The 12,723-nt window shown below is 49.0% G+C and overlaps 1 protein-coding gene across 4 annotated transcripts in view; it reads right to left on the bottom strand.

Annotated features, from left to right (window-relative positions):
• Window positions 1-3,571: 3,571 nt before the first annotated feature.
• The window catches only part of FERMT2 (FERM domain containing kindlin 2), a 52,223-nt gene continuing 43,071 nt past the window's right edge, over window positions 3,572-12,723 (bottom strand). For 2 of the 4 annotated variants that reach the window (XM_040600659.1, XM_040600661.1), the window contains 7 exons: window positions 11,445-11,569; window positions 10,098-10,204; window positions 9,516-9,737; window positions 7,298-7,318; window positions 6,656-6,780; window positions 6,292-6,433; window positions 3,572-4,928 (listed from right to left, as the gene is read on the bottom strand). In XM_040600659.1, the coding sequence (XP_040456593.1) occupies window positions 4,755-4,928; window positions 6,292-6,433; window positions 6,656-6,780; window positions 7,298-7,318; window positions 9,516-9,737; window positions 10,098-10,204; window positions 11,445-11,569 (916 nt within the window). In that variant the 3' untranslated portion in view covers window positions 3,572-4,754. The remainder of the gene's footprint in view (window positions 4,929-6,291; window positions 6,434-6,655; window positions 6,781-7,297; window positions 7,319-9,515; window positions 9,738-10,097; window positions 10,205-11,444; window positions 11,570-12,723) is intronic. The other 2 variants (XM_040600660.1, XM_040600663.1) reach the window with 1 other exon arrangement.

The raw sequence follows: 12,723 nt of genomic DNA, 5'->3' as shown, positions 1-12,723 counted from the left end.
CTTGCTGGGCTCCCAGCCTCTGATGCTTGACCAAGCAAGGAGCTTGGAGGGGCTGGATGAGGCAAGGGAAGGCACTCACATCGCCTGTGGTGTGAACACTGGGAATTTGGGAAAATGCCTTTGCACCCAGCTGGCCCCAGGGAGCTGGTGCTGGCCATCCGGGAGCCCCTTCCCAGCCCGAAGGCTGGGAAGTCCCCAATGTGCTTCCTGCAGGGCTGAGACACTGAAATGACTCATCCAGCTTGGTTTTACTACAGATTAATTTGAGGCGCTTTCTTCAGCCCCTGCCCGCCGCAACAAAGCCCCACTGCCTGGGGTGGCCATCCCATGGTGGGAGGAATGGGGGGGCTTTGGGAAACTAGCCCTGTGCTCCCATGTGTCCCGGTTGTAGGCAATAACTCAGATCCTTCTGTAGTGGTTGGGGGTCTTTTTGTGTTACTGCCCCCAGAACCCAATGGCTTCCCCAAATGTCCTCTTTCCATTGATTCATGGCAGTGGGATGTGCCCCTGAATACAGGACATGCAGCTCTCACCCCCGCCTTGCAGCAGGCAGCAGCCCTGTTTTGGAGATACTTCTGTTTTTCTTTGTTTTAAAAAACTTCACGGGTCTGCAAATCTCTCCCCCATACAAAACTCTGCCATTCCTACTTTGAAGCCACTATGTCACTTGCCCATCTGTGTGGTATTAAATTACTTGGAGTTTAAAAAGCTGCACGTATCCTAGCTGACACCCCAGCCGATACCTTGCTCAGGCAGCATGCAAATCCCCCGTGTGCATTAAGTGAAGTGGTTTTTCACCCTGGCAGCTGGTTTGCATCAGTACCTTTCACTGAAATGATTTATTTTTTCCTCCCCCTGCCCCACCCCCGGGTCCTAGAAGGGGTCAACAAGGGAGGAGCATCCATCCCTCTGGACCTGCTTGCTGTTGTAGGGCTTCAGGCACTTCTGCCGCTTGTTTTGGTTAAACTGGGGTTTAAGCAGTCCTGTTGGTGCTGAACCTCCCTCCCCGTCATGTGCTTATTGAAATAGTTGGTGATATTTTTTTTTTTTTTTCCCCAGGGCAGCCACCAGTTTGTGGATGCCAGACAGTTACTGCTCTTCCTCTCCAACACTGAGTCACCCGAGGGGGCTGTGGACACCCACGGGCTGGTTTCTCTTTGGTTTTGTTTTTGTTTTAAATTTGGTTTACTTTTTTGTTTACTCAAAAGGGTCAACCACAGCCATATTTCACTGCATCAGCAGAATAAACCTCCGCATCTCCCTTCAGCACCGCTGCTGCGGGAACTGGATTTGCATTGCCTTGGCTTGCCAAGACCATCTTCATCCTCCGTTGTTGGCTTTAATGCCCAAACAAGCCTGAACCCACCCGGTCTCCAACACCTCTCCCCAGCACATTACTGGAAGCACTATGCACCCACCATGTCCTGGTTTCTCTTCTGACTCAGCATCACCCCACCGGTCATGTCTGATGACCAGAGGAGCAGCAGAGCAACCAGCTATGGTCCTCCTTGTCCTCTTGCCAGCTTGCTGTCACTGGTGTGTGTTCCCGGGGTGGATCATCCCATGGGCTCCATCTCTCACTGCCTCCCTCCCCAAGCCATCTTGTGACGTGCTCCCTCCTCACCCTCGTGTCTGTCCTCAGCGTGCAGCCGTTCTCATCTGTGCTGTATTTTATCTGGTCTTTCTCCAGACTTTAGGTAAACCACAGATATGTTTTTTAGTTTCCCCCCCCCACCCGCCTCCACTCCCACAGCTCATTTTCATGTGCATCTTTTCATCCAAAGAGAAAGAAAAGACATCCTAGGAACCCCAATAGCCTCCTTTGGGTCACCTCAAAGCCCGCTGTGACCCCCTGGCTGCTCCCCAGCCTCCTGCAAGCACCCGCACTGCTCCCTGCTTCCCACCCAGCTTCTCCCAGCTCCCATCCTCGGGGGAGCCGCGTGGGGAAGGTCTGCGGTTGAAAGCAGCCTCTGCCTTCCCATGCCCCTTCCCTGACCTCCTCTGCTTTTCTGCTCAGCGTTTCCTGCCTTATCACCTCCCCCGGCTGCAAAGTTGGGGCCCACTTCAGCATCGCGGAGCCCTGCGGAGGTGGCTGGCGATGGATGGACCAGGGGACACACACATCTTCTCCCTTCACCGTTCCTTTCCGCATTACGCCTCCCCATCCTGCATAACCTCAGGCTGTAAACCAGGAGGTAAATATTTTTCAGCAAGCCATCCCCATCACACGCCCGGCTTCATTGCTGTTCCAGGCCAGGCACATTTTTATTGCTGTGCCTCACCCGCTCCTGCATCCAACCAGAATCCCGGTGCTGCCTGCCAGGAGCGTGCATGCCACTCCTCCCTTCGCGTGCCTCTCGGGGCTGCCTGGGCTTGCCGGGCAGCTGGGAGCTGCCAGCACCCACAAGAACAAGCCCGAGGGCTTGGGGCAGGGTTGGGAGCATCCCTGGCACATCCTGAGCACACCGCTGCCCTGGCTGTAGTCCCACTTGCCATGGGACCAAGGAGTGGGAGGACTGGCCCAGCACCATTGGGCCACCCCTTCCCATTGCTTTTATGGAGCAAGGGTGCAACCCATCCAAGAGCCCGTGGTGCAAAAAATCAGAGGATTGCTACAGAAATACAGCAGCGATGGGGCAATGCATGATTTCCTCCAAGCACCCATCTGCAGAGCAGCAAATTCAGCTTGCACCTGGGGAAGATGCTGCAGGCATTGCTGTTGCCTGTCCCTCTCTGTCTCCCCCAGACCCAGAGGCGCAGGCGAGCAGCCATCCTCACCCAGCGCTGGCACCCCTTTCCTGTCCTTCCTCACCTCCCTCCAGCCCCGCTGCAGCTGTGCCGTGATGGATGGGATGACCTGAAGCTGGACCAAATGTGGTCAAAGCAGCATCCCTGGCCTGTCTCTCGGCGTGTTTTCAGGCACCAAGCCCTCGTGGTGGTGAATCCCTCACTGGCTTCTCTGCCCGGGCAGCATCCCTATTCCCCCCCCAGCAGCATCTCTGCGGCTTGCCAAGCCCCTGCTCCGTGGGTTGAGGGCCCTCATCAGTGCTGTAGCAGCTGTGGGGCTGCCGTCAGCATCTCCCACCACAGCACTGCCCTCCAGACAGGCTGGCAGCCAACCCAGTTACTTTTCACTGCCAACTAAGAGGTGGAAACACAGCGTTTTAAGCCTGACTTGCCATTAGAACTGTTTTCCTCTTGCCAATGTAATTGAGCCTAGTGTGCTGAGGCTGTTTTACAGCCCGGTGCTTGCTCCATCAGCAGCCTTCAAATTAGGTGATGCAGGGTACTGACCGCATGTACCCCAGGCAGCATCCTTCCCTGCATCCCTGGGCTGCCTCGCCACTGCCTGCCTGGCCAGGGAGTGGGGCCAGCGCTGCTGCCTTGGACTCTCCCCCCTCAGTCCTTGTACTTTGCTTTGCTTTTTGGTGGCATTTTGTTTTGGCAAGCTCGAGATAAGGTAGTGGGAGGGAGCGCAGGGCTGACACGGGGTGGTTGTATCCTATAGGACTTGCTTATGGCCCTGCTGTAGCACAGTCGAACCACAAAAACCAGGAGCGGCAGCTGAATATTAAATAAAAGATTTGACTTTTATTTAAAATAAAATGTATTTGTACATAGTCTTGAAACCACAGACTACAGGAACACAACACTGGTTATTCCTTGGTGTTAGATAGGGCAGGAGATCCCTCCTCGTCAGCGTTAACGCAGTGCTGGCTTAACGAACGGGGAGGTCCTGGCCCCAGGTATCCATTATCGAGGGTGCTGTGGCGCAGCTCTGAAATCCCATTTAACTTAGATAAAAATTTATGGACTGAAATTGGGGAGGTTGGGGTTTTTTTTTGTTTTGTTTCTTGGTTATTCCCCATACTCCTTACAGGCATACTACAGTTAATGCTGATACACCAGATCTATGCAATATTCCAGCTGGCTTGTGAGGCTAGTTAAAAAAACTGTACAATTTTATAAAATTTGTGTTTTTTACATTAGTTACACAAAACCTATACTTCATAGACCTTTACTTCATATTGTAATGAAAAAGTTTGCATATCATAGGCAGAACAGTGACTATGCTGGTGAATACTAAAAGTGTCATAATACAATATGGTGTAAAAATAAAATAAAATTAAAAAAAAGACAATATAAATGATTATCAAAAGGCAAGTTAACAAATAAACCCAAGATGTAACAGACTAACAGAAGATCATCTTCAAGGCCACACGGAACTATCTTCAAAGTCATGTCAGGCACCTCTAGCAGTCCTGGTGCATGTAGTGTGAAAGGAGAGATGGCAAATCTACTTACGGGTAGGACGACTTCAAAACAGGTCAAATGTACAGGATAAAAAACACAAAAAAAAGAAAGAAAACACTCATGCATTAAACATGATAAATAGACTTCATATAGGTTAAGCCCTGGATGGCTTTACAAGAAGATGGCTTAGAGTTCTCTTAGAAAATTGGCTGGTTTTAAGTCAGTCAAATCTTATCCTGATCTGCCCATCAGATTCTGTATCTAAAAGCCAGCAGCACGATCACCCGGCCCAGATACGGTCTTGTTATAGCAAATTAACAGAAGTGCTCATTAGTGCACACAGATTAACTGGTCTGGTAATGCAAAAATTTTCATGATAAAAAAAAAAAAAGAAAGATACATTTCAAGCTTTATTAAGCAGCATATTTCAAAGAACAGCTTTTTAAAGTTAAATATTAATATGGCCATGGGGTTTCCTCTTGGTGGACAGTACATGGGACTCAGACCCAACCACTGGTCAGTTTGTAGAACATCTCTTCATCTAAACTTTCATTCTGATCTTTCGCTCGTGTCGACAAGAAGATGTAGCCGCCGATGAACTCGTGAACCACTTTGCAATCCACCTCCGTGCAAATGAAGGATACCCGAACATCGTCTGCAAACTCCACCGTCACCTAGAAGGCAGAAAGATGGGTGTCAGCCTTGTCGGTGCCTTCCCAAAGGAGTTACACTGACGCGCACGCTCCCCTTCTGCCTGCTGCTTCTTTTCTGTTAACCCAGACGCCTCTTCCATTGCCTAAGCTAAATCCACCATGTCCATGATGACTTGGCCTTGATGATCATCATGGTTCCCTTCCAACTTGAGACATTCTGTAATTCTATGACGCAATGATTATTGTTCACATGTTCAGATACAGAAATACCTTTTATGGCTCCTAAAATGAATTTTATTTCATTTTCTATTATTTTATTAATTTATTTAAATTATCATTATACCTTTTAATCTCCTGTGACTCAAGAGATAATCAGCCAGCGTGTTTGCACCTCTTGGCAGTGAGCATGTGATGACACCTTTGCTTCAAGAGAAACAGAGACTGGGTGCAGACCTGTCAAGGGCTGGGATTTCTTTCCAGTTTTCCCTGAGTGTATGCTGGTTTTGTAAGTTGAATTTTGGCCATAGAAATGTTTTATGGGGGCTGGGAGAGCTCATTTTGGAGTGACTGGATAGACTGACCTTTTATTGATGCCCTCTATTTTTTTGTGCCCCCATCACTGACAGCTCTGTGGGAGGGAAGGGGAATCCCAGCAGCGTGTCTGAGCTGAATAATTGGGATATCGGGGCTTACAACCGGGTCAAAACAAAGACTCCGAGGCAGAGAGGAAGCTGAATAATTTCTCCAGCAACTCTTAATGAGCCACAAACCGCAGGAGAACAGCCCCATGTATCCCTGGCAATTTTAATTAGGTGTTCTGCGGAAAAGGAGCACAAAAAGTTTGTGCATCCAAATATAATGATCGGGTAAAAGCCCATCTCGGAGCCTAGCGAAGTGTCTACTGTTGCTTTTCATTACTGACATGAAAGTCTGAGCTGTACTGCAAATAAAAGGCATTTTAGTATGGGTAAGGCCCAGTACATTTATGTCGCTGGTTAGGATCAAGCTTGGGCATCAGTTCTGAAGTTTGATTTTATTTAGCTGCCTTTGAGTGGGTGTTCACAGACCGGAGAAAATTGTTACGCATTAAGTGTGTAACTGGCTTAAAGATTCAAGGGTTTTTTTTCTTCTTTTTAAGGGTCATACTCAGCTCCACCAGCAGTTAGGACAAGCTCCACTAGATCTCTAAGGAGGGTGGAAGAGCAGGGCGGAGAAAATATATTACATTAACACAGCCAAATGGGACACGCTTTAGAAAACAGCGGTGTGAAAACCTGACTTTTTAAAGGTCGACTTTCAAAGTCAACTTAAAAAACCCTGAGAGAGTGCCTGTCTCATGTCACAGGAGTGAGGGAAGCATCCGGGGTATAAACCAGTGGCTCACCATTTTAATCTCCCAGTTCACATTCCACTGCTTCATGTTGCTGAACCGCCAGGTTTTGACGGCATCGCCCGTGCTTGCGTCCATCCGTATCAGCCGGTTGTAGGCGATGCCGATCAGCTCCTCCTTCTTGCCCCCCTGGAACCTGTGACACGGTGAGGGATTAATAAATGCACACCTGCAATACACAGCTACATGTGTTAAAATCAGCAGCTGAGTTAACTCATAAAATCAGCTTTGTAAGTCAATGCAATTAATGCTTTTAATTTCAGTTCAAGTTCCACAGCTAAGGATGCGCCGCACAGTTAACGTACTCCACGTATTTATCCATGACATTCCTCCTGTTCTGCCCAGCAGACCCACAGACCTTGCAATGAAATGCGTGATGCCGAACTCCGGCAGCGACTGCCAGGCTTGAATAAACCGCATCTTGGCCTCGATGAGACTCATTTGAGCGACGTTCTGGTGGGCTTCCAGGATGCGCGCTGTGATCTGCGGGCGGCGAGACACACCAGCTTTAGGCAAGGGGGTTCATCAGTGGCATCTCAACTATCACGCAAATGGGTAATGACTTGGGAGGCATTTGGGAGCCAGCACGGTTACAAACAGCACAGATAATCGGTAATTTCTACCCTGAGATCTTATTTTAGCTACGACCGCTCAAAGCCTGCAACCACGGGTGATAAACGTGGCGCTGCTTTTGTTCGTCTCTCCAGATATATAAAAGCAACTATGGATCTGAGCTGTCTGGAAGCAGAGCTGCTCAGGCTCGGTTAGTTTAAGATGCAGGTTGTGAGCGAACGGCCGGGCAGATTTCTGGTGTAGGATTTCCAGTTTTGCAGCATAAATCACTGGGGGACCATTATAAAAACCAAACAGGGCCCAAGTTTCTCAGGAAGGGCATAGATTTTGTTAGTCTTTTCATTACTGCTCTCCAAACCAAAGGGGTTCTAGACTATTTTAATTTTTATCTTAAATTTATCTTAATTTTATTGTTGCCGTCACTTACCAAGTCTCTTACATAGCCTGGCTGTAGATGGCAAGGCGAAAAAAAAAAAAAGAAAAGGAGGCAGAAAGAAAAAAAAGCAATCAGAAATATGGCAATAAAGCAAAGAAAAAGTGTAAATTAACTGCAAACCAAAGTTCAAGCAAAAAACCACATGCACAATTTCTTAGGCGGAGAAGCAGCCAAAGTGAATGTCAGGATGGAGAGGGGACACGCGAGCAGAGATGCATCGCTCGTGCCAGCCCTGCCTGAGCACCGGCGCGGTCCTGGCTGGCTGGCACTGTGTAGACATGGTTTTGGTCCTGAGATGGTTTTAGTCCTGCTGGTGGATGAAGGGGAGGGTGAAGCTGCCAGCTCAGGGGAGAATTCACATCCTCACGCTCCTCCCCATGCCTCGGCACAAACTCAAGCCCGCTTACTTGCAGAGGAAGCTCAATGCGAAGCTCAGCAGCTCGCTATGGGCTGTTTAGCTCAATAGTTCCTTTTATCTGAGATATACAGAGAAATGAAGAGGATGCTGCTTGGGGTTACAAGTGGCCGGAGCATAGCATCAGCTGGGCTTCCTGGGGACGCATCTGTCCTTGCAAACCGGCTGGATGCTGCTCTGCCGCCGAACCCCAGCAATGCACTGGAGAGCTGTGAATATTCTTACTTTGTGTTGGGTAGGGTTTTTTTCAGTGCTCCCCAAACCCAACCTACCAACCCTATGCTGCTGCAAGGGCACGTGGAGACAAACATCACCCAGGTAGATCGGGGGCTGCTATAGGACCGAATGCCTCTATAAATCCTCTGGCAAGGCCCATTTTGGCACCATTTGTAGGCTGCATGACCTCTTCCTCCTCCTCCTCCTCCTTCCCCCGTGCTGGGGCGCCAAGGGACCCTCATGGCTGAATTCCTTACATTCCCGCAGCCTCCATCCCTCCGTCCCTCCCAGCTGTGCCAGCACTTGTGCGGCCGGCAAATATCCTCCGCTGCTGCAAGCTCTGGCTCTGGCCATAAAGGAAAAGCCTAAATCCGCTGTTTAGCTGATGTCTACAGGGGACACGACGTTTGCATCATGGCTTGGAGTGGGGCTCGGGCTCGTGCCTGTCCCCGCACTTTGATGGAGGTTATTTTTATAAGGAGGATACCTGCACGATAAGCAAGTTCTGCAAGCTAATATTTTTCCAGGTGCCTCCATTTTACTGAGTTCAAGCCTAGAAGGTATTATATATGTTAAAATGGTGTATTTATGCAGCGTTTCCTCCATCCAAGTGGATATAAAGGCTTATTCAGAAGAACAATAAGGGCTATATAAAATATAACTCCACTGCCAGGAAATCATCATGCTGTGCCAATAAAAAGTTATATTTTTCCTGCTTCTCTGACTTGCAGCCTTCTTCTGGGTTTGGAGCAATCATATCTAGCCACAGCCAGCCTGAAGCATGCAGGCTGTGAAGCTACAGCTGAACGATTAAGTCACCAAAAGGCCACAGAGCAATGCCTTACTTATTTTTGCTGCTGTCCTGACATATAATGTCTTTCAGAAAGTCATGCATTCATTTCCAGCGCAGAACAGTTCAGCCCTGTCATGCACGGATCGAATGTAGTGTGGAGTTCAAGCACAAGTCACAGCAACTCAAAATGAAGCAATGTTTCAAGGACTGGCATTTGGAAGTAGTGGAAAAGCAAAGAGGGAAATATGCAAACCGCATTACAGCCAAGTCTGGATAAAGCACTGCAAGGAACTGCAACTCCGCTCATCCTGAGGATTTCTGCACGGACTCTGTGCAAGGGAAGGGGTTTTAGTCCCAGCACCAGGGACTGATTCCATCTCACTGCTGCTACGTCTGTGCAGGGAGGTATGGGGGCAGCTGACCCATACTTTGCTGCACCATCACTCGGTATCAGCAGGGGGAAAAAAGATCCCCAAAAAGTATTTCAAATAAACGTAACCAAAATTTAAATGCATTTAAAATAAACGGTTCCCCGCTGCCGAGGCTGTGTACGTGCACCGTCGCATAACATGTGGCATAATGAAGATCGTGGGTGTCATCCCCAGGTGCTGGATCGAAACCACATATTTCAGTCGGCATCTCATTTTAGTAACCGTGTGCATTCAATTAAGTGACAACATCCAAAACACGTAGTGTTAAAGTCTGGCTACCACCGAAACGGGTGTATGGTCAGCCTGGTCCACACCAACACCAACACCGCTCCGGGAGAGTGGGCCAGCACATACCTGCTTGTTCTTGTACTTCTTCAGGTAGCGAGGAGAAACCAGACACTCGGGATTAATGTCAGTGTTGATTTGTTCTGGGATCACCTGCGGGTCTGGGTTCAAATGCTGCATTTTCAGGAAGGAGAGGATGTTCTGCACCTCCATGCCGTAGGAGCTGTCTGCCATCGTCTTGCCCTTCGAGGCCAGGCGGCAGGCGGCCATCCAGCTGGCGTACTGCGTCTCCTGCCCCCCAAAACACAGACCCGTGCCCATTAGAGCGGTGGGACTACCATCTACTCCCCCCAGTAAAACTCCAGGAGTCTTTATTTCCCTTCCATCCTCAGGAGACTCGAGCACACACAAAGTAGGGCAGAATCCCAGCCAACGTGTAGGCTACAACCATAGGACAAAGCCAAGGAAAAGCAGGGGCTGGTTTTCTCCTCCAAATTTGCACATGTGCTCACATGCAATGCTGAACGTTGAGATGAGACGCATGCGAGTGCATCTGCTCATTTTTTTTACTCGACACCAGCTACACGGCACATCCGAGCATGAGCTGATGGTGGGCAAAGGGCAAAGAGACGGCCAGTCCAATAAACTTACATTATCGCAGCGAAGCCAGATTTCATTCATTCCCTCCGCCACCGGAATCAGAAGTTTGATGTTAAACTTCTGACCAGAGATGTTCACATCAGGGGTAACTTCACAGCCTGCAATGAGGGAGCCAGTGCTTAACAAGGCTGTGAACAACTACGCTTTAAAAAAGAGATAAAAACCAAAAAAAAAAAAAATGAAGAGAAGAAAAAGCAACGCTCTCCAACTAAAGGGTCTCCGATGGCATCTCAGGGCTGCAAAAGTTTCACACCACATCTCTGATGGCATGAACACTCTACATAGCAGGGAGAACAACCGTGTCAGATGTCTCTTTTTCCAAGAGACAGGAAAAAAGGGGGGGAAAAGCAAGACCTGATCTGAAAGCGTTGAAGCCAAAGCTAACACGTGCTCGCAGAATTCATCTCATAGATCCTGCGTGGCCTCGTGAACAGACCTGATGGCTGGCAAACACCCTGTGTCCCTGAAATTTTCATGAAGGGGTAGGAAAAGGTGGCTAGACAGGTGCTGAAATCCCTACACATTATTATGGCTGAGTGTGTAGCTGCTGCAATCAGTGGCGAGGTGTGAGCATCCCACTTTTGGTGTTCAACTAAGAGAACTGCAGAGAACTACAAGCGGTTGTATAAACACTGGGGAGTGATGAACGGAACAGCCAAGTTAGCCGGGGCGCTGCTTCAATGCCGCCTCCAAGAATTTTTAAACGTGCTGTCACAGCAGATATTTCAAAAGCTCCCAAAAAGGTCCTGCGGGCCGGGCTTCGCTCTGACTGCAGCTCGAGGTCGCTTGGCATCACATCTGCTCCTGCCTCCACAGGGCAAAAAATGAGCTCTCTGCAGTTTGGTGGCTGCCGGAACAGGAATGTTTAACTTGACATCTGAAAAGCCACCGACCGTAGCAATTTAAAAACCCTATGTGCAAGGCTCACAGGGAGCACTTCAGCGAGGCTGCTCACAACCAGCACCGTGGAAAGGAGGAAAAAAATTTAACAGCAGCGGAGGAACAGAATGGTCTGTTCTCTCCAGCTCAAATTTATTCTCTGCTGAGGGAGTTAGTTCAGTTCTTTCGGACAGCCACAACAAAAAGCAGAAGGGCAAGTTGTCTCCCCACGCTATTGGGGAGCTGGTGGCGCTTCCCCTGGGGGTCACACATATCCCATACTCACTTTCTAGAAGGCTAAGTATATCCCATGCTATCAACCCCCCTCATCCTTGCTCCTTTAAACTTATTTACCCAACCCTAGGATAGCACGCCAAGATAAAAGTAGTGGGAGAACAAGATGCGAGAGAAGCAGCCTGCTACTGGAATAAAATGCAACAGGGCTTCCGCTTAACTTACCTCTCAGGTTCATCTGGTGTGCAGGAGTCCCGTTGGATTCCTCTTTGCTTTTATAGCAGGAGATAGAGGTATCTTTGAAGGTGCACCAATATGGCTTGTAGCCTTTCAATGTCAGCTTCTTGGGCCTGCCAGACAGGTTGAGGGACATGACATTTGGTTTAAGCTCCTAAACCAAGCTGCTGCACCGGGAAACTTGTTTCACCCTTGAAAATCTGGTGTCAGCAGCTTGGATTTTGCTTGCCCCTGGGATAGTCCTTGCCTGGGACCTCAGCCACCACTCGCCATCCCTTTGCTACAATGTTGGGTCAAGAAATTGAGCTACAATTGCAAGTCTGGACTCTTCAGTCCCATGGAGGTCCCACTAATTTGGGACAAGGTGGGAGGAGCTGGAGAACTGTATTACAAAAATACACATGTCCATCAACCGCTGCAAAATATGCCTCTTTGCTCGCCACATTAAACTGGAACCACTTTGCTCAAGCTCTGAAAGGAAGCGGTACTTCTAAAAGACTTGTCAGTCAAGCACACGCATGAATACACTTGTTGTTTTCTTCTTAAATACTCCATTTCACATCAGAAAAGGTTCAGTTCTTTTCTATGGAAAACATGGATTTTGCTTGACTCTGCAGACAGCTGACGGCCCTGCAAGCCTGCAGCAAAGCAAAGCGACCACCTGGCATGGTGGTACCCTGAGCCCGCTTAGCCCACCACAAGCCCAGGACCTTTGTAGAGCTGCATGTTTCCGAATTTCTTTATCCCCCCTAATTTCTAAACCTTATTCGAAGGCTGTGCAGCCTCTCACTGCAATGTATTTCTCACGTCTCCATCCCAGAAACAGCTGCTGAACCCTCATCTATAGAAATCAAATACGTGATGGCCCCAGTTGCTGGTCTGGGAGACTCTGCACTTTCACTTTCAAGCAAAAGCATGCTGGGGGCTGCTCTGGGTGCATGGGTCTGGAGGAAACGGGAGGTGGGGGAGAAACAGCATCTGCCTGAACCTCGCTGCTCCCACACCTGAAGGGCATCTGAGGCTGGGACATCTGCTGCCTCCTCCTCCTGCCTTTCCTGATTTTCCTCTTCCTAAAGCCCTGACACACACAGTTGTGCCCTGTGCAACCTTTACAACCACAATCTCCATCGAAAGCTGCCTCCCACAACAGAAGTCACCAACCTACAGCGAAGCCATCCTACACATGCAGGTTTTCCCATCCTTCAGTAAAGATGCTTTACTACATCTTTACTGTCCTGAGCTTTTTTGAGGGCTCCTTTAAACTGCA

The sequence above is a fragment of the Falco naumanni genome, chromosome 7, assembly GCF_017639655.2.
Source record: "Falco naumanni isolate bFalNau1 chromosome 7, bFalNau1.pat, whole genome shotgun sequence".
Classification (NCBI taxonomy): Eukaryota; Metazoa; Chordata; class Aves; order Falconiformes; family Falconidae; genus Falco; species Falco naumanni.
This window is presented reverse-complemented; position numbering and strand designations above follow the sequence as displayed.